Source organism: Danio aesculapii, chromosome 12, assembly GCF_903798145.1.
Source record: "Danio aesculapii chromosome 12, fDanAes4.1, whole genome shotgun sequence".
In the NCBI taxonomy this organism is placed as follows: domain Eukaryota; kingdom Metazoa; phylum Chordata; class Actinopteri; order Cypriniformes; family Danionidae; genus Danio; species Danio aesculapii.
Window position 1 is genome coordinate 27,287,022 of NC_079446.1, and position 26,614 is coordinate 27,313,635.

A 26,614-nucleotide genomic window follows, 5' to 3' on the forward strand; every position below is an offset into this window, starting at 1 on the left:
TTATTATTTGTTATTCCTAAAACTTAGATTGGCGACAAGATTTTTTTTCAGATAGTGTATATTAAGACTATCAAAACCCACATCATTTCTTGTTCTCAAAATAAAAACAATTAAAATGTTAAATCTCTCTCTCTCTCATAAAATAAAGTTCACCCCTTTCCCACTTTTAGGAATACATTTTGTTAGTCAACTTTTATACTGGATGTACACATTACTAAATAAAAAACATGTATTTGACCCAATACCTAAACAAATCTTATCATATACAGCCCAAAGCTAACTTTGAAGATTGAAATGAAGAGAGAAAAATTCACCTTTCCACTCTGCTGCCACCTATTAATAAAGCATTACAGATTCAAGCTGTTGATATTTATTCTTCATATGAAAGAAAAGTTTATGTAAGTTGAATTTAGACATTTAGTTTGACACTCTATGGAAATGTTAGGAAAAGAACAAGTAGGTGTCATAAATTTGAACTGTTCCGAGGGCAACATGTAGACGGAGGTCTTCATAATCCCACCCATCTGCAGTTACTGCTGTTTTGCAAGACTGCTTTTTTGCCATAGTAAACAGCATTTTACTGAATAGCATTGATGATTTGCTCACATATTCGTTCAATACAGTCTTATCATGTTTGTGTTCCATGTTGAAAGAACAAAATATTTATGTTGTAAAGAACAACAGTCTTGTATTCACCTTATTCTTCGCATACGAGCAGCCATTTGAATCTTTTTGGCTCGAGACGTCCGCTCTCATTCACTTCCAATAATTTTTAGATGTTAAAAACAGCTTGTTAAGCTGCTTGATGTTGCAAACTGACATTTTCTTATTATATTATTCTGCTTTGTCAGTATAACCATGCAAGCACTTGTTTGTAGAGCAAGTAATTTGACTGTTTTCTGCCGTTCATTATTCCTAGTCATTTCTCCCATAGATTTCCGAATCTGAAGTTCTAAAACAATCGCAAATACGAGCGCACTTTCACATTATAGAATAGGGTCAATATCTTACAATGTTAAAAATAAACATTCCTATAAGTGATGCCATAGATGGTGATTCTATAAAACCTTGCAGTTAAAAGCTCCTAAAGAAAGATGTTATCTGTGTTGAGAAGTATCTTCAAATAGACAGTTATTGTGCCTGTGAACAGTCAAAACAGGAATTGTGAGTGGATCGAGACTTGATGTACATCAACATTAATTATGAAAGATGTTCTGAAGGAACAACTGGTGACGCTATCGAGGAGCAGAGTGAGCCCACAGGGTTTGCTAGATGAGGTTGCGGGCATTCTGATAATAGCCTTCTGCAGGGTCAAAGAATACCATATGAGTTCAAGGGTCAAAAGGAAATGTTCAAAGTTCAAGGCACTATAATTGACCCTTCACTAACAGACCCGCCCCTCTTTGCTATTTTGCTACCAGCCATTGCATTGCTGTATGTGCACTCCCTTGGGAAAAATGAAACAATAACTGCATCATGAAGGTGTGGGGTATATGCATTTGAATGGAATAGTTAGGATGTGAAAGTGGGTCAAAATGCCCTTATTGTGGGCCGCAGGGTAAAACTAATGTACTACATTACCTGTCGAATGAGACTGAGGAGAACAACAGGTGATTCCCCAGAGATCACTGATGATGCCGTTTAGAGCTTTCCAGATTAAAATCATTCATCTAGATGTCACATTTAGTCGGTTCAACAAGTGCGTCAGCAAGTTCACTTAAACAGCAGAAACAACATAATATCCTCACTCATTTTTGGTCATACAGATTAAAGTAAAGCATCATTCCAAACAGTCTTTTTTATTGGTGTATACCCACATTAACCCTTTATGCTTTTATGAAAGAGTATATACTGTAAGGTTCCATTAGTTAATGTTGACATTTTATAACATAAGCAAGCAATGAACAGTTTGTCTATTACAGTATTTATTCATCTTTGTTAATGTTAGTCAATGAAAATAAAGCCATCCATTGTTAATTCTTGTTAACTAACGTAAATGAGCATGTAGCTATTTATTTAACTACTGAGTAGTATTGATTAATTACCTATACCTACCATATGGTTGGGATTAGAATGCAGGTTAGGTTTTGATTAAGTGTGTAATTAATTGTAACAAGTAACAAGGAGACTTTAAAGGTCACCTATAATGAAAATCAACTTTTGTAAGCTGATTGGACAGAACTGTGTGTATGTATAGTGTGTCCACTGTCATATTGGAGTGATAGAAACCCAATCAGTCCTTTTTTTAAACGTCCTGATGTTAAAATAGGACCCAAATCTCAGTCATTTTGAGGCCCACCGCAATGTGACATGTCCACAGAACATTTTTAGGCAAATAAACTGAAATTAAAATATTTGCTACAACTGTCTGTGATTTTTATAGATTTATAAGTTTAAAACATTTTAAAGCAGAGCATGTTTGTAATAAAGACAGTAAAATCGCTTTGTAATGCTTAACCGCTATAATCACCACGGCCACATGGTGTCGTTAAACGCACACAAATGTGTGTCTGTGTGTGTGTGCGTGTGTGTGTGTACTGCAAATGGCATTTGTGTGAGACTCATCATTTCAGCAAGGCTTGAATAAACTCCACCACAAATACATGAAATAAACTTACTTGGTATTTTTGACTAATGAGCTGTATTTCAGCTTCATTCGAGTCTGTCTCTGTCACTGTGCTGTTTATCTGATGTAACGCATGATGAAAAGCAGACACGCACATGTGAGCGCTGGGCGGGGAGAAGCAGCTCATTTTCACATAAAGCTACAGGCTACAAAAACAGCTACACTGTATTCAGACACCGAAATGGGCAGATTCTGCATGCTATAATAAATATTCTGATGGGTGTTTTGAGCTGAAACTTTACAGACACATTCTGGAGACACCAAAGGCTTATCTTACATCTTGTAAAAGGGGTCAAATAGATGCCCTTTAAAATAAAGTGTTACCTTTTGGATTTTAATAATGCATTAGTAAATGTTAAACTGGTTAGACAATGCTGTACAAGTATTATTCATACTTAGTTCATACATGCATTAACTAACATTAACTATTGGAACCAAATTGCAAAGTTTGACCAAAAATGTTATTTCTGAAAGTGATTTTTATGGAAAGAGTAAATACATAACTTCGTGTATTCAGCAGCTCTAGAACCATTTTAACAGTTTGTCAGTCCAAATGATTATCTACTAACTGTACTATGGTTTGTAATTGTCAGGCAAAACCGAAGATTTCTCACATCTCAGTGATTTCAGTGTAATTTTAGTACAATGTGATTTTTATTATTATTTAACATTTTAATTAATAAAATACTGTGACATTAAAAACAAAAAAATTACATTTACTTATAAATGAGCAGTCAGTTGGTCACTTTACACCAGGTCAAAACTCACTAGAGAATCTAAAAAAAAATTTATCCAGCTTTTTCTATGCAATTAGCGCAGGGGTGTCAAACTCAGTTCCCGGAGGGCCACTACCCTGCATAGTTTAGTTGCAACCCTGCGTCAACATTCTAACTTACCTGTAGGTTTCAAACAAGACTGAAGGACTTAACTACAGTTGTTTGATCAGGTGTGTTTAATTAGAGTTGGAACTAAACTGTGCAAAGCTTCAGCCCTCCAGGAACTAAATTTGACACCTGTGAATTAGAGCATAATGAGAAGTATATTTCTAATTTCAGATAGCTATCCTTTGATTAAATTTACATATTTGCAAAATTAAACTTACATGTGAAGTTTTAGGATGTCATCTAATGTGTGTTCTCTGCCTTTCTACATATTTTGTGGAGCGCTTGACATTTTTCCAAAGGAAGAAAAGGTCATTTGAGAATAGTTTTCTTCCTCCCTTCTCTCTTTCTCTCTAAATGCATTGCTATGTTTCTCACACTGTTTCCAGAGTTCATTGATTAGTTGAATTTGCTCTGGCCAAACTTGAGCTCAGATCTCTCTGGAGCACAAAAAGTTCTTTCATTCCAGCATTTTGTCGGAATTGTTCTCCACTTTCACCTGTTTTCATCTGTTAAACTGCAGTCTCAGTACATCTTTATTTCTTTAAAATGTGAGTACTTCTAATTCAAAGTCCTTATAAATTATTTTCATACTGTATAAACATAAAAGGATGCACCCTTGTTTTGAAGGTATGGTTTTCTTTCCAGCCCCCTGATGTTTTTCTGAATGCACCATGATCATGATTTAATGTTGTAATAGATTTTTTGTCATTGAAAACTGTTATCACTTTATTTTTCTGAATGAATCCAGTAAGATTTTTTTTAATGATTTATTTGAAAAAGATTTTTTTTTAAAGATTTATTTTGTATTTATGAGTTTGATATATATATTTTGGTGAATAACATTGAGATGCATATTAAAAGTGCAATCGGAGATCTTTTAAGATGCCTTTGAAAGCATTTAAAGCCTACGTTGCAAATCTCCATCTAAAGCCATGCCTCCTGAATATATAAACATGCATTGGACAGAATCACTGTTACATCACGTAACATTCACCACAGAGAAAACGTTATTGTACATTGTGTAATTATTATCCCAAACTTTAAAAAAAGAATGTAGGTTGTTGATGTTTGCCTCATATTCTCTGATCAGTGTCCGTGAATGCGCAAGAACGATCCTTTCTGTACAAACAGGATGTGCAGAGGAATGAAATTACATATTTTGACTGGCAGGTAGGATAGCCTATTGTAGTGTTCGGGCCAAACTTTTTGATTGGACATCTTTTCTTGATCCAACACCTTCCACAGAACATTCAAATACATATAAACACATTTAGACCCCTTATTTAATTATTTGTATCAGGATGTGAAGTGACTTTCAATCATCACAGCAATAAAGTTCAGTCATCTAGTCAGCCATTTCACCTTTAAGTTGTAGTTTTAAGAAATAAGGTTTTTGTTAAATATCAAGTCACAAATGTACTATTATGAAAAATATGCATTCAACTACAATTAACGTTTTGTTTTCTGGACAGAAACAGATGCAGAAAAGTATATACTGTCACATTTTAATTGCTTGTTGCTGAAGAAATAAGAACACTTATTTAAAGTAATTAAAAATATATATATTTATATATTTTGTGACAAATTTAAAAGTTATAGTTAACCCACAAATAGACATTGACTGATTATTCACTTTGATTTTTTTATGCCATATGCCCCTTTTTTAGACCTAAATATGAATGAATGAATGAATGAATGAATGAATGAATGAAGTAAAAAGAATTAACAAATGTTCTTCTTGCACTTGTCAATAGTGGCTGAGCAAACTTTTATTATTATTTTAAAAAAGGTCACTTAATACATTTTGTATATTTCAAATTTCTTATATTATTTACAAAACTCCTGACCTTGACTCATGGTCTTTGTTTAGATACATTTTATGTAGATATTGTGTTTCATCTTAATCGTGATTGATCACACTGGTGGATGTGTGTGCCTTTTCTGGATGACTCAGAGCAAACTGAGACGCTAGTAGAGTCTCATGCACAAAAACGAGCAGTCAAGGTCAGGATTTTTGTTGCGTGATGTATTACATTTTGGGTTGTTTTGTCATAAGGTTCCACTTGTGTGCTTTTTCCTGCAAGAGTTAAATGCTTATTTATAGAGACTTCTGCGTGAAAACAAGTGATCAAAATCAGGCACAGTGCTCAGCGTAATTCAGTACACCCTATTTTAAAAATGAATATTTTTATCCGTTTCTCAGTCACCAAAGATATTTAGAAATTGAAAGATATTAGAAATAAATTCAAGCAAAATATTGCAAAAAAAAATTTGTACAACCTTCAAAATTTCAAAAGTTTTTATTTCTTTTTTTTTTTTTTTTTTTGCTTCTCTTGATTTTTCCACTTTTTTAAATTTGTATTTATTATTTTTCTACAACAAATCAATTTGGGTTATTTTGTTAGATAAGCTCCAGATTTGGTTTCAGTACTGACTAATCTAATGTATATGCACAAATATATTGTGTTAAATAATACATTGAATTAAGAATTCTTTTATTCAATGTTTATTCAAAATTCTTTTCCTTCAGAGTTTATCAAAAAAGTTCTACTTGGGTGTTTTTGTTTTGATGAGTCTTATTAAAGTGGGATGCTAATAGATTATTGTGGTCAAGATCAAAATTTCATTTTTTTTTTTTTTTTTTGCATGAATTGTCCCTTTAATGCCTCCTTTCTATTCATAAAATGGCATAATAATTAAATTATCTACAAAGAAATGTCCACCCTCAGAAATATCCCCAATAAAGCCTGAAGCATCAAGCACAGCTTTAAACGGACAGTTCACCCAAAAATGAAAATCACCTCATCATTAAGGCCATGTCCATAAGTACACATGCATTTTTATAAAGTTTTCCCTGCTTTCATTTACAGAAAAATCTCCATCCAAAATGGAGATATGACACTTTATTCTGGGTTCACATCAAATGGGGAATTAGGTACATTAAGTGCGAGTAAATTGCATACAAGTCAATGCAAACATTAGAACAGAGGCTGATCACTGTCTCATGGTGCAAACGACATGGATACTGGGACGTATTTGCATCAATTGTGCAGAATTTGGTGTGAACCCAGCCTTGTTGGCCAAACAGAATGGAGAAAACAGTATGCGTGTTGTCGTTATGATGCTAAATCTCTGGTTGTACTATCCACCTGAAGTTTTGGAAAATCCTTACCCTGGTTGGAGTTTTCAGAAAGTTTAGGTTTCAGTCACCTGATACTTGTTTACATGTGGAGAAGCTGTGTAGAAAAAAATACCTGTGTTTGTGTGGACAGGGCCTTACTCTCCCTCATGTAGTTTTAAACCTTTATCCATTTCTTTTGGATTCATTATAGATTTCCTTTAAGATTTCTGGCTGCTGGGACTGTTTGTCTTCCATAGTGGACACAGCAACCAGCATTTTTTAAAACATCTTCTAAAGTGTTCTTTTGAACAAGTGAAGAGTGAGTAAATGGGGAAAGAATTGACATTTTTGGGTGAACTAACCCTCTAATACAGACATTGGGAAGTACTGTGAGTTGTTGACATGTAAATGTTTACATCCATAGGCTTTCGATAATGCAGATTACAGGTCTTATCATGCTTGTGTACTGTATGGCTGTTTTGTGTTTGCACTGCCGGTTTGTCAGAAGCGTCCTGCACCTGCAGTCTTTAGAAAATAAGCCATTGAAAATGCCTTTCATAACATGTTATATAAGCACAGATGAGACTAAACAGACGTTTCCTTACGCCACCCGTCTGTTGCAGCATGACTGAGAACTGCCCAGCATAACACACACACACACACACACACACACACGCATGGTCGTTTTCAGATGTAATGATACACCACGTTTTCTGCATTCATGAAACAATTTCAAGAGGTTGTCTTGTGTTCAGTTTCAAACTGAAAAAAGCAGCGCTGGTTTTGACTAAGACAGTTTTGACTCTGCGTTCATATCTTCCAATCAGAGCCGCTGTTTTGTGGTTCAACCCAACGGAAGAGACTATTTGTTCATTTCTAATTGGAGCCAGGAAATGTTTGTTCATATTGGATTTGGGCGGGCCTCCTTCATATTTCTTGGCACATTTACACAAACTATTTAAGCATCCTGTTTAAAATGCTCCACTGTGAATGAAGAACAAAATACACACAAGTGGGCTTTTGTACACTTACATAAGAGAACTTTTTTCGCCTGAAGTCACGGCTTAAAAACGTGTCATTCAGGGAATGTGAAGCGTGTCATATTTCTGGCAGCACTTCACTTCACATTGTCTATGTTCAATTAAACATCATCCAGCACTTCACATTTAGAGTGATTTAACATATCTACGTCCTGATTGATTTAGTGTGCTATTCTTTAGTGTGATAATCTCCCTACATAATGCTTATGAAGTTTAGGTTGGCACAAAACAGCAAGGCTCTTTCATGCTAAAGTGCTTTAAATCTAGGAGTTTTCTCAAACTCTAACAGCTTTCTGCTGGTTCTGCTCGGCTTGTGCTGCAAATATCTATAAACAGGTTCTTAGAAATAATGGGCCTTTACAGGAAATTTTCACAGTATGTCTGATAATATTTTTCCTTCTCGAGAAAGTCTTATTTGTTTTATTTCGGCTAGAATAAAATTATTACCCCCCTGTTTATTTTTTCCTCAAACTTCTGTTTAACAGAGAGATTTTTTCAACACATTTCTAAACATAATAGTTTTAATAACTCATCTCTAATAACTGATTTCTTTTATCTTTGCCATGATGACAGTAAATAATATTTTACTAGATATTTTTCAAGACAGCTTAAAGTGGCATTTAAAGGCTTAACTAGGTTAATTAGGTTAACTAGGCAGGTTAGGAAAATTAGGCAAGTTATTGTATAACAATGGTTTGTTCTGTAGACTATCAAAAAATATATATATATATCTTAAAGGGGCTAATAATTTTGTCCTTAAAATGGTTTAAAAAAAATTAAAACTGCTTTTATTCTAGCCAAAATAAAGCAAATAAGACTTTCTCCAGAAGAAAAAAATATTATCAAACATGCTGTGAAAATTTCCTTGCTCTGTCTAACATAATTTGGGAAATATTAAAAAAATAATAATAATTCAAATGGGCTAATAATTCTGACTTCAACTGTATATGCACAAATATAATATTGAATAGCTTCCTATTAAAATATGAATTTAAAAGATAGATTTGTGAAACGTGTACTAATATACTGTATGCTGAGCACTGGATATTACTGGATGTTCAATAAAAATTAGGTCTCTTTTTGTCATCTTTTTATTATCTCTAGGATCGCTTGTTCTTTGTTATGGAGTATGTGAACGGAGGAGACCTGATGTTTCAGATCCAGCGCTCACGGAAGTTCGATGAAGCTCGCTCTCGTTTTTATGCAGCTGAGGTCACTTCAGCCCTGATGTTTCTGCATCAGCACGGCGTCATCTACAGGTGAAAACTCACACACATTCTGCTCTTACAATATGTGACACTTTCATTATTGATTTTATGAGTGATTGTGAGATGATTTATCTTTGGACAATGTGTATAGCAGAATTTATTTTAATTATTTTTTGGTCTATCAGACACAAACAGTAGGTATTACAAACTTGAATAGAGCCAAGTAGTTTAGGAAAAAAGAAAACGTGTGCACTGTATGTGGATAAATGTTTATATTTATTTTAAAACATCAATTATTAACGGGGCAGCACGGTGGCTCAGTTGTTGGCACTGTTGCTTCACAGCAAGAAAATTGCTGGTTTAAGTCCCGACTGTGCCAGTTGGCATTTCTGTGTGGAGTTTGTATGTTCTCCTCATGTTCACGTGGGTTTTCTCTGGGTTCTCTGATTTCCCCAACAGTCCAAAGACATGCGGGACAGCTGAATTGAATAAAATAAATTGGTCGTAGTGTGTGTGTGTGTGTGTGTGTGTGTGTGTGTGTGTGCGTGTGTGCGTGTGTGCGTGTGTGTGTGTGTGTGTGTGTGTGTGTGTGTGTGAGAATAAGAGTGTATGGGTGTTTCCCAGTACTGGTTTGTGGCTGGATGGGCATCCGCAGCTTAAAACATATGCTGGAATAGTTGGTGGTTCATTACGCTGTGGTGATCCCTGATAATTAAGAGACTGAGCCAAAGACAAATGAACAGCAGGAAGGTTGCTGGTTGCTGAGCCTCGGCTGGGTCAGTTGGCATTTCTGTGTGTCATCTCTGAGTTTGCATGTTCTCCTGTGTTCGCGTTGGTTTCCTCCGGGTGCTCCAGTTTCCCCCACAAGTCCAAAGACATGTGGTACAGGTGAATTTGGTAAGCTAAAAATTGTCTGTAGTGAATTGAGTGTGGATGGATGTTTCCCAGAGATGGGTTGCAGCTGGATGGGCATCCGCTGCATAAAACATATGCTGGATAAATTGCCGGTCCTTTCCACTGTGGCGACCCCAGATTAATAAAGGGACTAAGCTGAAAAGAAAATGAATGAATGAAAAAAAACATTATTATTATTATTTTTATTTTTGCATACAAATAGCTGACTGTATTTTTAGCCAGCATATGTAAGCCTATTTAAACAAACAATAATTAATACACATCTCACCCTAAAAACTGACATTGAATCCAAACTGTTATGAAGCGGACAGGAGACAGAGGTAAGGAAACGTTAGGGTGTTTATTGAATGACAACAAGGAGCACATGAAGGATAGCCAGGAGGATCAGGAATGATGTTGGGGTCTTTTCCTCCGTGGCTGGGTAACAGGAATACACGAGGATGGACAGCACACACCAGATACAGCTGACAGAGGATGACACAGACTTGGAAGGACTGGAAGACAGGACGATTCGGGAGGACCAGGAAGACTAGGAGGAATACAAAGAGAACAGGTAAGTAAATCGTTTGTTTAGCTGAGGATGACTACGCTGAGTGGTCGCTCAGTTGTCCGCTTTCGTCGAGACGAGCCCGGACAATGAGCGACTGGAGTGCTGTGCTTTTATCTGGTGCTCGTGAATGTGATGCAGCTGTGTGCTCATTAGAAGTCAGGTGATGGTGATCTTCGTGAGTGGGGGTCGTGAGAGCCTGACCAATCCATGACAGTACCCCCCTCCCCAGGGCCCGCTCCTGAGGGCCGACACCTCCGACGCCGTGGTGGTCTCCCTCTGCCTCTAGGCGCTGGGAACTCAGGGTGGCTCTCATGAAACTCCACCATGAGACTAGGATCGAGAATATCAGCTCTGGGAACCCATGTCCTTTCTTCGGGGCCGTACCCTTCCCAGTCCACCAGGTACTCCAACTGGCCACCACGACGTCGGGAACGCAAGATCTCCTTCACTGCGTAGACGGCTCCTTCTTCTAGGAGCAGTGGAGGAGGGGGTTCCTCTTCGTGGTCAGGCTCTGTGGAGGGAAGAACAGGATCGTGATAGGGTTTCAGGAGTGATACGTGGAATGTAGGGTGAATACGGTAGTGAGAGGGTAATTGTAGTTTGTAGGTGACGGGGTTAACCTGTTCCACGATGGTGAAGGGACCAACAAATCGGGGACTTAACTTGCGAGAGGGCAGTCGCATGCGTATGTCCCGGGTGGATAGCCACACCTTTTGTCCGGGTGTGTATCTGGGTTCTTCAGACCTTCTTCTATCGGCGGTTACCTTGCTTCGACGGACTGCCCTCTGCAGATGTTGATGAGCCTCGTCCCAGACTCTCTCGCTCTCCCGGAACCAGTGATCCACTGCGGGGACATCAGATGGTTCGCCATCCCAGGGAAAGAGCGGTGGTTGGAAGCCCAGGACGCACTGGAATGGCGTGAGTCCGGTGGAGGGTTGCCGCAGTGAATTTTGGGCATATTCTGCCCAGCCCAAATACTGGCTCCAGGAGCTCTGGTGACCACTGCAGAAGGTCCTCAGGAACCGTCCCACCTCCTGAATCTTCCTCTCTGTCTGCCCGTTGGTTTGGGGATGATATCCAGAAGAGAGGCTGACGGCCACACCTAGGAGCTTGAAGAAGGCTTTCCATAGACGTGAGATGAACTGTGGACCTCTGTCCGACACAATATCTTCTGGAATACCAAATGACCTGAAGACTTGATTAAAGATATTGTCGGCTGTTTCAAAGGCTGTGGGAAGACCTTTCAGAGGGATTAGTTTGACAAACTTTGAGAATCTATCTACTATGACTAGAATACAGGTATTACCTTCTGACGAAGGGAGATCAGTGATAAAGTCCACTCCTAGGTGTGACCAGGGACGGTTCGGAATCGGCAAGGGATGGAGCTTTCCAGCGGGTAGATGACGTGGGCTCTTGGATTGGGCACAGTCCTTACAGCCCTGAACATATTGCCTCACATCCCTTGCCATGTTTGGCCACCAGAATCGTTGGGATACTAGCGAGAGAGTATTGTTGATCCCTGGATGTCCAGTGCCTAGCGAGGTATGTAAGGAGTGGATCAGATCTACCCGGTGTTCAGGTGGTATGAACTGCCGATGAGGAGGGCATCCCGGCGGAGCAGGGGCTTCCGGAGTGGCAACGACTGGAGGAGCGTTCCAGGTGATCGGACAAATGGAGATGTGTTCGGGAAGAATCTTCGTTGGGAGTTCTTCATGATCGTGATGCTCGTGTAAACGAGAGAGAGCGTCTGCTCTTAGATTCTTGGGTCCTGGACGATAGGAAATGGAGAAATCAAAACGTGAGAAGAAAAGTGACCATCTGGCTTGACGTGGACATAGTCTCTTGGCCTCTTTGATATATTGGAGGTTTTTGTGATCTGTGATCACCTGGAACGGATGTTTGGCTCCCTCCAACCAGTGACGCCACTCCTCCAAGGCTAGCTTGATTGCTAGCAGCTCCCTGTCTCCTATGCTGTAATTCTGCTCCGCCGGGCTCAACTTCCGAGAGAAATAGGCACAGGGATGCAGTCGGGGCGGTGTATCATGATGTTGAGATAATACTGCCCCGACGCCGGTGGTGGATGCGTCCACTTCCACCACGAAAGGAAGATTTGGGTCAGGATGAGTCAGGAGTGGGGCCCTTGTGAACTCCTTCTTAAGAAGGCGGAAGGCTGCGGCTGCTTCTTTGGTCCACTCCAGTCCTTTGGGTTTACCCTTGAGGAGATTAGTGAGAGGTGATGTAATCCTGCTGTAGTCCTTGATAAACCGTCTATAAAAGTTAGCAAACCCAAGAAACCTCTGGAGCTCCTTAATGGAAGTGGGTTCTGACCAGGATAGAACAGCCTCAATTTTCTTCCCATCCATACGTATACCGGTTTGATCAATGATGTATCCCAAGAAATGAATCGACTTCTGGTGGAATGAGCATTTCTCCGCTTTGAGGTAGAGGTGATGTTCTCTCAATGTGTGTAGGACCTCCGCAACGTGTTGGCGATGTTCGGCCTCACTCCGGGAGTAAATGAGGATGTCATCTATGTACACTATTACAAAGTGGTGAAGAAACTCCCGGAGGACTTCATGAATGAAGTTTTGGAATACGGAGGGGGCGTTGACCAGACCGTAAGGCATGACCTCATATTCATAGTGGCCAGTAGGGGTCACGAATGCTGTCTTCCATTGGTCCCCCTCACGTATTCTTATCAGATTATACGCGCTGCGGAGGTCCAATTTAGTGAAGACTTTAGCTTCTCGGAGCTGTTCCAAAGCGGCTGGTACCAGAGGAAGGGGATATCGGTATTTTACTGTACCGTTATTTAGGACCCTGTAGTCGATGCATGGACGCAGCCCTCCGTCCTTCTTGGCCACAAAGAAGAAGCTTGAGGCGGCTGGTGATTTTGAGTGACGTATGTACCCCTGACTCAGAGCCTCCCTTATGTAATCTTCCATTGCCTGATTCTCTGGAAGCGAGAGCGGGTAGATCCTACCTCTTGGCAACTGGGCATCTGGAACTAGGTCGATCGCGCAGTCCCATGGCCGATGCGGCGGTAGCTGGGAAGCTCTCTTGGGGCAGAAGACATCATGAAAGGAGCTGTACTCCTTAGGAATGTGGATAGACTGCTTCTCAGGAGGGCTCTCGACCGATGTTGCAAACAAAGAAATGGGGTTCCGACCTTGAAGAGGGAGATTTGGAAAACAGGTAGGTGTACATCCAGATCCCCATTTCTTTATCTCTCCTGTGCCCCAAGAGATGATGGGATCGTGCTTCACCAGCCACGGGCGCCCTAGAATGATGTCCATATTTGCACCCTCCAGAACCAGAAATTGAATCCTCTCTTGATGTAACAGCCCCACTTGAAGAAGGATGTCTTCGCATTGTCGATGGATACGGGTCGAAGATCGAGTGCACTGGGTTATCGGTTGTATCTGGTATATATGCGAGGACGCCTCAGTACGGAGGTGGAGTTGACGACAGAGGGATTGGGAGATGAAGTTCCCTGCTGACCCGGAGTCGATGAGGGCTGTGACAAGGAGAGAAATAGAGGCAGTAGTTATTTGTACGGTGGTAGTAAGTGGTTTACATTGTTCAATATTCGTACTGAATACACTCACTGAAGTCCGAATGGGACGAAGGGGACACTCCATACGGGTGTGTCCACTGACACCGCAGTATAGACACAGACCCCGGGTCAGCCTCCTCTGTCGTTCCGCTGATGTCAGTCTTCCAGACTCTATTATCATGGGTTCTGGTTCTGGAGAGGCTGTTGACTCAGGCGATTGGAGGAGTGCAGACGAGGGGGTGATGGTGTCCTGTTGATAGGAACGGAGACGATCGGAACATCGGAGAGAATGTTGGATGAATCTCTCCAGACCCATTGTATCATCTAATGTGGCCAGCTGGATTCGGAGAGTGGGTTCCAAGCCGAGCCGGTACGTGGTCAACAACGATCTCTCATTCCATCCACTTGCAGCTGCTAGAGTGCGAAACCGGAGAGCATATTCCTGTGTAGATAGAGTACCTTGCTTTAGATGATACAGCTGCTCTCCAGCGGCTACTTCCCCATCAGAACGTCCAAACACCTCTTTGAAATACTCCGTGAAGGTAGTGATGGAATTCATGACCGGCCCGGCTTGGTTCCAGATCGTCTCAGCCCATTTAAGTGCAGGTCCAGAGAGTAGTGATACGATGTAGGCGATCTTTGACTTATCTGTGGGATATAGAGAAGGTTGCATTTCGAATATGAGGGAACATTGTAACAGAAAACCATTGCACTCCCCCGCTCCGCCTGAGTAGGGCGCTGGTCGGGCCATGGGACTGGAAGGAAGGGCCGAAGAAGAAACTGTGGAGGCGGAAGTGCTCGGTGCTGGTGGTGCGTTGGAAAGTGGAGCTGGTGGCTGTAGAATCCGCTTCAACTGGTCCACCAGCTCTTGAAAGTGATCGAGGGTGCTCATGTTGTCGTCGTTATGGGTCCGGGCTTCTGTTATGAAGCGGACAGGAGACAGAGGTAAGGAAACGTTAGGGTGTTTATTGAATGACAACAAGGAGCACATGAAGGATAGCCAGGAGGATCAGGAATGATGTTGGGGTCTTTTCCTCCGTGGCTGGGTAACAGGAATACACGAGGATGGACAGCACACACCAGATACAGCTGACAGAGGATGACACAGACTTGGAAGGACTGGAAGACAGGACGATTCGGGAGGACCAGGAAGACTAGGAGGAATACAAAGAGAACAGGTAAGTAAATCGTTTGTTTAGCTGAGGATGACTACGCTGAGTGGTCGCTCAGTTGTCCGCTTTCGTCGAGACGAGCCCGGACAATGAGCGACTGGAGTGCTGTGCTTTTATCTGGTGCTCGTGAATGTGATACAGCTGTGTGCTCATTAGAAGTCAGGTGATGGTGATCTTCGTGAGTGGGGGTCGTGAGAGCCTGACCAATCCATGACACAAACTGCCATCTTAATGAACAAATAAACAATTTTTTTTTTTAATTATTATTATTATAATTACCATATAGCTGTAGCTGTATTGTGAGCTTAGATTTAAATATTTTTCATTTAAAAAAAGCAATGGGAATACACACTTCATATGTGTTTATATGCAAATGAGTTATGTTTTATAAGAATATTATAGGTAACACTATATTTACACACTATCAATATTTTTTTAAGCATTAGCCAATAGTGAATTCATTATTTGTTAAGCATTAACTCTATATTAAGAGATGTTAGTAAGCAGTTTATAACTGCAGATACAAATGCTCGATTCTTGACTTATAAGCACATTTATAATGATTGTATTTTCATACCTTGTTAATTATTTTTTCCTCATTACTAAATTAAGTATTGCATCATTTACAAACCATTTATTTGAGATAAGTTGCTGGTTTTTAAAGATTATTGAGAATGCATAAGCAAATGATTTATAAACTATTCAAATGAACATTTATATATATCTTATTATTCAGGCATATATTAATAGTTCATTTGTATGTTAACAAATGCTTCATTAACTCAACTTCATCCAGTTTTGTGACCTAATCTAAAGTGAGGACTATATATGCTTTATAAATCCCTCATAAATGACAATTAAATACTTGGTTATATTTTAAACAGGAAAAAAAGAAAATAAACAACTTTATTCAATCCTATTCATTTGAGGATACACAAATGAAACTATCAAATGAAAAAAAAAATACTGGGCAGTTTGAGTTTTGCTAAATAACATTGAAATATTGTATCGTAATATAATGTTAAATTATTATATTGTTGTTGTTTTATCCAATTTGATGTTATATTTTGACACTTCAGTTATTCAGCAATGTTTAAACTTTACAGTAATTTTACTTTTTAGATAAGACTGCAAAGATCTATTATTTATTTCATACTGAGTCTTTAATGGTTATTTATAAGGGATTGATAAAGCATAAATAGTCCTCACTTTGTTAGGTCACAAAACTGGATGAAATTGAGATAATAAAGCATTTATTAACATGCAAATTAACTGTTACTATGTGACTTAATAATAATAAATACATGTTGATTTTAATAGTTATTAATCATTTACTAATTCATTTTGAATTATCTTAAAACCCCCCAAATACTAGTAGATACAAATGATTTGTAAATAATGCGATACTGAAGTTAGCTTTGAAAAATTAATCAGTAACAAAGTATGAAAGAACAACTATTAAGCACATATAAATGTCAAGAAAGAGCATTTGTATCTGCAGTAATAAACTGCTCACTAACATCTATTAATGTAGAGTTATTACTTGACAAAAAATGAATTTACTATTTGCTCATTCCTAATAAATAATTCATAGTGTGTAGTTATTATAAAGTGTTACCGCAAATTAAAATGGCTACTACAAGTGTTCTCAATATTGACTGAATTAAAACATTTGTTACATTTTAGGCTGTCAACATAGAAACGTCACACTTTAAAGAAACACACTAGTTTTGGCCCTGAGACTTCAGTGTGGCTGCAGCTCCCACAAAATGATGCCAGTCTCACCCGGGCATCATGCTGACTGGCACTCAGAGGCTTTAAATGCTTGTTTTTGTTCCAGAGGTAGATGCTAATCCCATTTGACCCGGGAGACTTAGCAAAAGATCACGCCATTGTTAGCATAGCATTTAGTATCAGTTTACCTCTCTCGATGAAGTCAAGTCCTCATTCAGGCCAGAGCAGGTCTTTCTTTTTTTTGTCGGCTCTCTGGAGACAGATGAAGATACACTGTACATTCTGTGCAGTTTTATATGAGAACAATAAGATAAAGATACAACTGTGAATAGTCTCAAAGGGCTAATCTTTTTTTCAGGATCTGCACAAAGCTACAAAAGAAAAGCCCTCATTTGTTTAACATTCCCTTACAAACACAATTCTGAAAATGTTTTAATAAAACTAATTAATTAATGAATTAACAAATAACAAATAAATTAACAAATAAATTATATGCTGAACTGTTCCTAAAGTATATGAAAGGTTTTATGTGTTTTTTATGTGTTGTAAAAAAATTGTGTTTTTGAAAGTAATGAAGACAGCAGAAGTCAATGATTTATTTGAGTTATTTAGCCTGACATGTTTTTAGTAATTAGTTTATTTATTTATTTGACATGGACATCACAATTACACTGGACAACCTAATGCATTTGTTTAAATGTTTTAGCAAACTTGCTAATTTCTTAACCTGCCCACAGGAGGCTTGAAAAAATGGACAAAATGAAACTATAATAAAAAACATATACACAGCATTATAATTCTTTACATAAAATTACTGGAGCAAAAGCAAAGGCAACATGATCCAACAAACTAATCGTAGACTTTTTGTGCAAACACTGCTGCTTTGTTTTTAACCACTTTTTAAGAACACTACTAAAAATATTTATATTACTTTCTGATTTTAAGCTAACAGGTAAATCATTCCACAGTTTGGCTCCCTTTACAGAGAAGACAGATTGACCAAATGAGGTCTTACACTTTGGCACTAGACAGTCACCATTAGCAGTTGCCCGTATGACTCTGTGAGAGGTTTGATGCCTACTTATTAGATCAGAAAACAGGATTGGAACATGATTATTTAAACATTTAAAAACCAATTTAAGATAATTAAATTTAATAAAACTATCAAAACTAAAAAGGTTATGTTTACATGAAACTTTACAATGATGCCATCGCATAGGCTTTAAGTTCATAATTTAACTACGTATGTATACTTTTCCAAAATACTTTGAATCTTTCTTAAAATAAAATATATTGTGTTCAAATTGTTTGTTTTTGTTTGTTTGTTTGTTTTTTACTCAGACATTTAAAAATAACTTATTTTAGAGCAGTTATCACAATACCGTGATATTTTCATCCAAGGTTATCATGCCGCCAGAAACGTATACCGGCCCATGCCTAGACAGAAGTGTTTTCACTAACTGGATAAAATGTAAATATGAACAAATATTGATTTCGATGTCTGCAACACACTCCGAAACACAAGGTTATTTTGTCATTTGTTACCAAATTAAAGCTGCAATTGTTAAAAATAAGTGTCCAACATTCCACACTTCTTATTTTTAGTGCAGTTTTTAGTGTGAACGCAACACTTTTTATACTATTTGTGACACTATTACTGGGGGTGTGCAATCTGGCGCTTTATGTTTTGATTCAATTACAATTATGTGTGCCATGATTAGATTATTATTCAATTTTCACAATGTTGATGATTATCTCAATCATACACAAAAGTGTTGCATGCAAAACTGTTGCACACAATTTATTTGAGTTGAATTTAAACAAACAAATTAAATTTAATAATGTTCAACTTAATTTGTTTGTTTAAATTCAGCCCAAATAAATTGTTTACAACCACTCAACGTAAAAAAAAATTGAGTAAATCCAAGGAATCATCTTTTAATATTTTTTTCAGTGTATATGCACTCAAAACTGATTTTAAGCTGAATCAACACAATTATTGAGTTTTTTAGGGGGAGAAAATTAATTGTTTTATGTTGAATCCACTTAAATTTGTAAAAACAATTAAGTTAACTTGATTTGTGTTGGGACAACATGAAGAAATTGTGTGGAACCCAGCATTTTTTACAGTGTAAATTATTTTCAACACTGTGAAAAATGAAGGATTCCACACAATTCACTCATGTTGTCCCTACACAAATCTATTACGTTAACACTTTTAAGTGGATTAAACATTAAACAATTAAGTTGTCTCAAAAAACTGAAACAAATATGTTGCTTGAAACTCTTTTTAAGTAGTTTAATCAAGCAGCAAAAATATTTATAATTTTTTTATTTATTAATGTATCTATTAATTCAAATAACCAAACAAATATGTCTACTGAACATTATCTTAATTATTAAATTAATGCACTTGGCTGAAAACTGAAACTGAAAATACTTTGTAGTTATAATTTATTAGTTTATTAAACAATAAAAATGTATTTTGTAAGATTTTTTTTTACTATTTTAATTACTTATGGCTGATAAAATAAAAAAAAACACTGGGCAGTAAAAAAGTCGTAATTAGGGCTGCATGATATTGAAAGAATCGTACATTGCGATATGATTAAAATTTCACCAGATGATTTGAATAACTCTATTTGGAAAGATTTCATTAATTTAGATCGACTGGAATGATCAGGTATTTTTCCATGCAGTGCGTCTGCATAAATTATAATAAATTACAAGCAAAAATAAATAAACAAACAGTAACTGTAACAGCAAGTACAGAAACTGAACAATCAAATGTAAAATAACATGGTCATGATTGAAAAAATATTAACAAAATATAAATATATTTAATAGTATATTTATCTTTTAATCTTTAATAAATAATACTAAACTGCGATGTGACTATTGCAGATACACACATTGCGATATCGATGCTCAAACGATATGTTGTTCAGCTCTAAATAGAATAATAAAAATATCGATGGTAGCATAATATACAGAAGAAATATGAAAACAGGGATACATATTAGAACACTTGGCATGATTTAGAGTTTTCAGTGTTTCATCCTGCACAATATCCATGTAAAGCTGTATAAAACTCACCATTAAGCTCTATAAACCATAGAACAGAGCCATCATAAGGAGATTTCGGTTATTCATTTAATAAAAACAAGCAAGGCCTATGTCACTGTCAATGTCACTCAATCCTGTTCCTTCACAAAAGAAGCCAAATTACTTGTGTAATCTTTGTCAGGCAAGAGATAACATCAATGCTGAAGTTCTCAGGAAATATATTGACACTCTGTGCAGTATTTGAGACTTTTATTTTAATTTCGTTCACTGTTATGTTCCTATCATTTAGAAATAACAAAAAATAATAGTTTTTGAACAGTAATGAATCTAATAATCAATGTTTTTTTTCACACCACTGCTATTTATACTCAAAAATAGTAATAGTAAGTATGCAAATTGGGAAGCACCAGCTTATTGACCATTTTAATTTGGTGGTGTCATTAGCCCATAAACATTTCCTGCTTGTTGTCAAACTATTTTATAACTGTATCAAGAGACAATTTAGTCATATCTTAACATTAAAACTGCTGTCATAGCAATATTTATAAGTTTGTGGACCTTTTTGGATTCTTGGAAGCTATTGAAATTTAAAATGTAATACAGAAAATACGTTAAAACCATAGTTATTTTTTTACACCTCTCAAAATGGTCTATAGCAGCTGCAGTGATGTGCTGACTTCACTGATTGGTTCTTTTATTTAGAAGATGGCACTTAATCTGCACATTCTATGTAATAGCAGTGCGACAAAACATCTCGAATCTCCATTTCACACTCGATTCAGTTGCACACACTTGCAAACTTGTATCTCGCCCTCTTTCTTTCCATTTATCAAGCAATCGCAAGCAAAAAGATACACTGACGGGCCGCAATGGGTCACATGCTCCGAGAAAAGCACAGAAAGCAATATTCCTTATCCGCAGCTCGAGCAGATACTGTAGTACTGTCATAATCCTACAAATTCCTGCTGAATCCTGCAAGATACAAGGGGTCAAACTGCAAACGACCCCATTCGAAACCCATATCTTCCCCTTCCTCACTATGTTATCAGACTAAAAGTGCTTGCCATATCAATCTTCTGATGCTAATATTGATTCTTGTAGCCCCGGTAATGTTTGTCTGAGTCCACGCATGCAAGCGAGCTGTCAATGTCCATCTCTTTCTGCAGGTTTTGTCTATTAATTATTCAATCACAGATCAACATTAAGCTTGTTGGAATAGGAGTTTACTGTAGTGCTTACATCAGGGGTGCCCACAATTTTTCAGCATGCAAGCTACTTATAAAATGATCAAGTCTAAATTATGTGCTTAATTTAAAAATGCTAAATTTATTTATAAACATATTGAGAATTCTGTATTTGTACAATATATTGATGTACCTTGCATAACTGTATGAACCCAAATTATGCAATAGCCTGCAACTCTGTACATATTTTTGTCATTACCTTACTCTCATGACTTGCACTGAATGGAATCAGCATGGGAAGTGTAGTCTGGGCAGTAGCTTCTGATATTCAGCTTCAAGCGCACTATGAAATGATCATCAGTCATGGTGGAATGATATTTGGACTTAACCGCGCCAACTTCGCTAAACTATACTTTTGCAGCACTATACTTATGCGTAGTTACCTACAGTATGTGTCAGAAAAGGTCAGCTATCAGACTGGCTTCCCTGTATGTCAGTCAAGCGACAAATTTCAGTGAGGATGGATGATAGGGTGACGTCTATTTTTTTCAATGCCATGCGATCTACCCACGCTACCTTTGCGATCAACCGGTAGATTGAGATTGACATATTGGGCTCACTGGATTATAGTATTGGGGTGATACTTTACAATAATGTGGTATTAATGTTAGTTATTGTCCATTTACTATGCATTTATCACAGCATTTGTTCATGTTTGTTAACATTAGTTAATGGAAATAAAGTTCATGTTGAGTTCATGTCATCTCAGTAGTTCATATTAACTCACAGTACATTAACTGACCTTAAAAAACATGAATCTGTTGTTAATATTGCATTAGTACATTTTAATGAACTGTGATTAATAAATAATGTACAGCATTGTAAAAATGCTGGGTTACACACAATTCCTTTATGTTGTCCCAACACAAATCAATTAAGTTAATTGTTTTTACAAATTTATGTGGATTGAACTGCCCCACCAAGAAAAAAAATTGGATTGCATTTCTTAAATCCTAATGTCGCTAGTTAACACACTCAATGCAGTTGTTAAAATATCCACCTCTACCAAATGGTAGATATGTCGGCTTATGGTAAAAGTACCAGAGCTGATACATATACTTTGGAAAATCTGAAAATGTGAAGTGTAAGACCAGTTTATTTAAAAACTTAATCAAAATAAAACATTTTTGAATACTAAATACTGAAATACAAAAGTATGCCTTAAAATATTTCAGATTCTCATTTAACATGTTTTCTTTTTTGTTTTGTTTTTTGTTTGTTTTTTTACAATGAAACCAAAATCAAGTGTAGTGGAACAGGATTATGTTTGATTTTTGATTTTTTTTTAAACCATCATTGCTCTGTGTGTAAACCATTATTTAAAACAGTCATTTTTTAAATGACTTTAACAGTCATTATTTAAACGGTCAATATATGGTCACCCATTTAGTAGAGCAGCCCCCCCCCCCCCCCAAAAAAAAAAAAAAAAAACTCAAGAATTGAGTTGATTCAGCTTATTTTAAATAAGTTGTTTGAACAAGCAGCAAAAATCATTTTCTGAGTGAAGCATTGCTCGTTTTTACCTAATAACGTGGTAAAAATCGTGCTGCCGTGAGTACTTTTCTTTTTCTGGATTGCTTTCAAAAACACTGTTGGTTGGGTTTAAGGAGGTGTGTGGGCGGGTCAATCGGTGCTTGTAAAAACACTATTGGTTGGGTTTAGGGAAGGGGGAGGGTGGGTCAATCGATTGGCCAGTCAGTCATTCAGTCAACAGCAGCGTCTGGTTGGTTTACGTGAGAAGAGCATGCGCAAATGGCACTCGCGAGAGAAATTTGAGATCTCAAAAAGCATACACAGCGGCCTCTGGGGGATTTGCTAAAGCAAATATTGTAAAAAAAACGCACCTCCAGGGATGTATTAGGTGCTCTCCAGAAATATACGTAGCGGTACATTTTCAGAATGAGTCTAGGTTGGAGAAACAACATTTTCATTTACAGCCTTGACAAACAGTCCTGAGTGCATTCGGCATTCAGGATAAAATCTCATATAGAGGTATAAAGTAATATTGTTCAGACTATGAGCAAAAAAAAACACACATCTTTTGCTGCTTGTGTGAACAATGATTTAACCAAATGTAACTTATTTTGGAAACAGACAGTAATAAAGACAACGATGGGGGTAGATGGGGTAGACTGTATCTCTTTGGTCTCTTGTGCAGGTCAATGTTTGTCCTACGTACAGACTTACAGTCTGATTAGGCCCGTAAACCATCCTGTTTCTCTACTTCAGCTCTCTTTATTTTCTTGTATGTTTAGCTGAGGTTTTTATTTTTTTGGAGCTGAGCAGTGGAAGAGGCTTCTGCTGATTTGATGAGGGATGCTATGGAAAAATCACTCCACACACAAAGGGAACACAGGAAGGCATTTCAATAGGACCTAATTATGTGTGTACATGCACATGTGTTTATGTGCAAGAGTCCATGCATTACGGCATGTGTACGTGTGTTGATTGTCCAGTGGAGTTCAAAGGAAGTGTGGTAGTCAAATGAGTTATAAGATAACTTTATTATAAGAGCACCAACTTCTGCAGTAATATCCCCCCTCAAACCATAACACTTCCTACTCCACATTTGATTGATTTCTATACACACTTTGGGTTCAGTCTTTAACCAAATTGCCCAAATCATATCACTTCCTTCTCCACATTTGATTAATTTCTATACACATTGAGTTCAGTCTTTTCCCAAATTGACAATGAACATGTAAGCAGCATTTGCAGTCCACCACATGGTTCAGGTGAACCAATTTGTTTGGCACAGATCGAATATGGCTCACATATGTCTAAACAGGAAATTCACATAATTCTGACATACTCAGATCTACAGTAGAAGTGCAAGACACTGCAGTTGATCCATTATCCATTCAGATCACAACCTATTTTTTGACAAGCACGTTCACATTGAAGTCAATTCCGCAAGTCTCAATCCAAGTGCGACAGTGGCGAGGAACAAACTTCACCAATTGATGAAAATGAAGGAAAAACAAAACCTCGAGAAAAACTAGGCTCACTTGGGCGCGATCATTTATCCTCTGGCAAAATTTCCTGTGTGGAGCTGCAGTCTAGGTGCCAGAGGCTGGAGAACACTGGATGTCCATCGTGGAGAACTGCTGGTGTGAGTAGGTCACCAGCGGGTGATCAGGCTGGCCCATGGGATCAATACGAAGATTATTGAACACATGAACAGGGCTTCATATATTCAGATATTCGGTCAATAACGATGGCTAGCAGAACAACAGAACTCCAAAAGCCTTCCATGTTATTTAAACCTCATATATGGAAGCATTTTGGGATCCCTATAATATCTATTAATGATGGAAGAAGTGTTGTGAACACAACCAGACATTTCACCTTTCTCAAAAGCTCCACGAGTTTCCTGCATATTCATAGTGGCTTCCCAAATGCACACAAATTTGATACAATATTCTGGAAACATGCTCATTTGTCAGGAATATGCACTCAAACTATTTCTTTTGTCAAACTTTGTGCTAGATAAATATTTGCTTGTGTCAATGGCTGGGCATGAATAAACCATTTGAAATGCCTTGCATTTATTTAGATTTATTTACATATGAGAGCTTCAGAGTTTTGTGTATTCCGCTGATGATACAGGTTCATGAAAACTTGACTGGATTAAGGACATAAATAAGCAAAGAAACAAACATGTGAAAATTGAACAATTTCAGCTTTTACATGCAGCAGCACTCATTAATGTCAATTCCAGAGCAGGGGATCAATCAGAAGTATTTCAAGGCAGGACAAGGGTAATGCTTCTGTTTACAGAAACAAGTTGGCAGGACAACGAAAACATGGAGTGGAGTTCACGTTCAAATGCAAAGACGCAATCTTTGTGAATGACTGCTAATTCTGAGTTCAGACAAATGCCTAAAATTACAGGCAAATCGCTGCTTGTTCATGTGAGTAACAATTACACAGTGTGAACTATCAAAGACACGATCTGAAAGAATCGCAGACGAGTCGCTAACACCTGTGAGATATTTGTAATGGTAAATATCTGGAGCTGACTGCGATTCAAGTCATGTTGTGTGAAATGTGTTCTGATTGAAAATAACATCGGCGATCACGTACAGCCAATGAGAGAGCAACATCTACTAGTATGGGTATCTGCAGGCCAGCAGGAGGATTGGGGGAGAAGTTAAAAGCGCTTCTTTTCGGTCGATTTTGACCCAAGATGTGGAGGAAAAACTAGTGAAAGTTTGACAGCAGCACCTGTGTCTGTTTGACGTGTCATCTGAACAATATCACAACTGGGTCAAAAGGAAAACATTTTTTTAAAGAAATTGCTAACCCCCTTTAAAACCAGATGAGCAAAATAAGTACATTTTCTACAGCACTAAAGGCTTCTTTCTCATTATGTAGTTAACAACAAAATGTATAGTATGTGGCCTTGCGTTGTTTCCATGTCACTTCTCGCGTGTGTTTGGTTGTGAGACGTAGTTTGTGGACCAAGGCAAAGTTGTTGGTGATTCTCCTGTTGTAAAGTCATGCAGTGTGAAACCCCATGTCGCTGATCCATAATGCAGTGTAAACACATCAGCGACAGAATGCTACCCTAGATAGTCATGCAGTGTAAAAAAATTCTCTGGCACAACTACTTTAAAAATTGTGCAGTCTGAACTCGGCATAAGTTGTTGCACTGCCGACTGTGCATCTAGACTGATTGTATTTATCGTGGGTGTGCTGTGGGTGAACTGAATCATGATTGCTGTACCGTGATGAATTCAGGATAAATACAAATACAGTTACACCCCTAATCTCTAGTAGTAAGACATCCCTGTGCTGTGCCATGACTGTAATCCAGCTTGTGATTGCTATTGGCTATTGTCATGTTAAGTGCACACCACTAAAATCCCTCCAACATCCATGGTTGCTCTCAAAAATAGATTGGTTACATAAATGCGGGCTGTTCTGCCCTCATGTCGGAACAGATCCTCACAAAAAGAGTTGTGCTTGGCTGATCCCAGCAACCAAATGTTGACATTTTTTGCCAATCAACCATCAAAGAGCAGGCCTGTTTGGCTCTAGTCTGCTGTTTTTGTCTTGCTGGTAAAGCTTCATCGAATTGTTGATACACAAACATGAAGAACAATGTGGGGAAGGCGGTTAGATCAGTAATTCTTTGAAACCGTTAGTAACTCTTTTGTTGTTCTTTTTGTGTACTTAAATTTTCTTTAATTGCAGTATTTTTGTGGAATCCATAATGAAAAATAATACATTAATAATTGTAATAATTAATACAATAAATTAGAGTTTACTTAGTCATTTGTCTTTGCAACTTAGTATTAATAAAGAATTTGCGTTTTAAAGTAGTTTCTTGCCCAAATTCTTTTATTAAATGCACAAGTTCCATTTGCTGCTTCTGTAGCATTGTATTTACTGACAAATCATTGCTAAATTATTTCTTAACAAAAAACAGTCATTTAAGCTTCTTTAACCCTAAAACTATCACTCTAAACTAATCACCCTAAACTAATCACTCG

General features: G+C 37.6%; 1 protein-coding gene across 5 annotated transcripts in view; it reads left to right on the plus strand.

The window, feature by feature from the left end:
- prkcea (protein kinase C, epsilon a) overlaps positions 1-26,614 on the plus strand; it is a 148,642-nt gene that overhangs the window by 88,867 nt on the left and 33,161 nt on the right. For all 5 annotated transcript variants that reach the window (XM_056469771.1, XM_056469770.1, XM_056469769.1 and 2 more), the window contains exon 11: positions 8,776-8,930. In XM_056469771.1, coding sequence (XP_056325746.1) covers positions 8,776-8,930 — 155 coding nt within the window. The remainder of the gene's footprint in view (positions 1-8,775; positions 8,931-26,614) is intronic.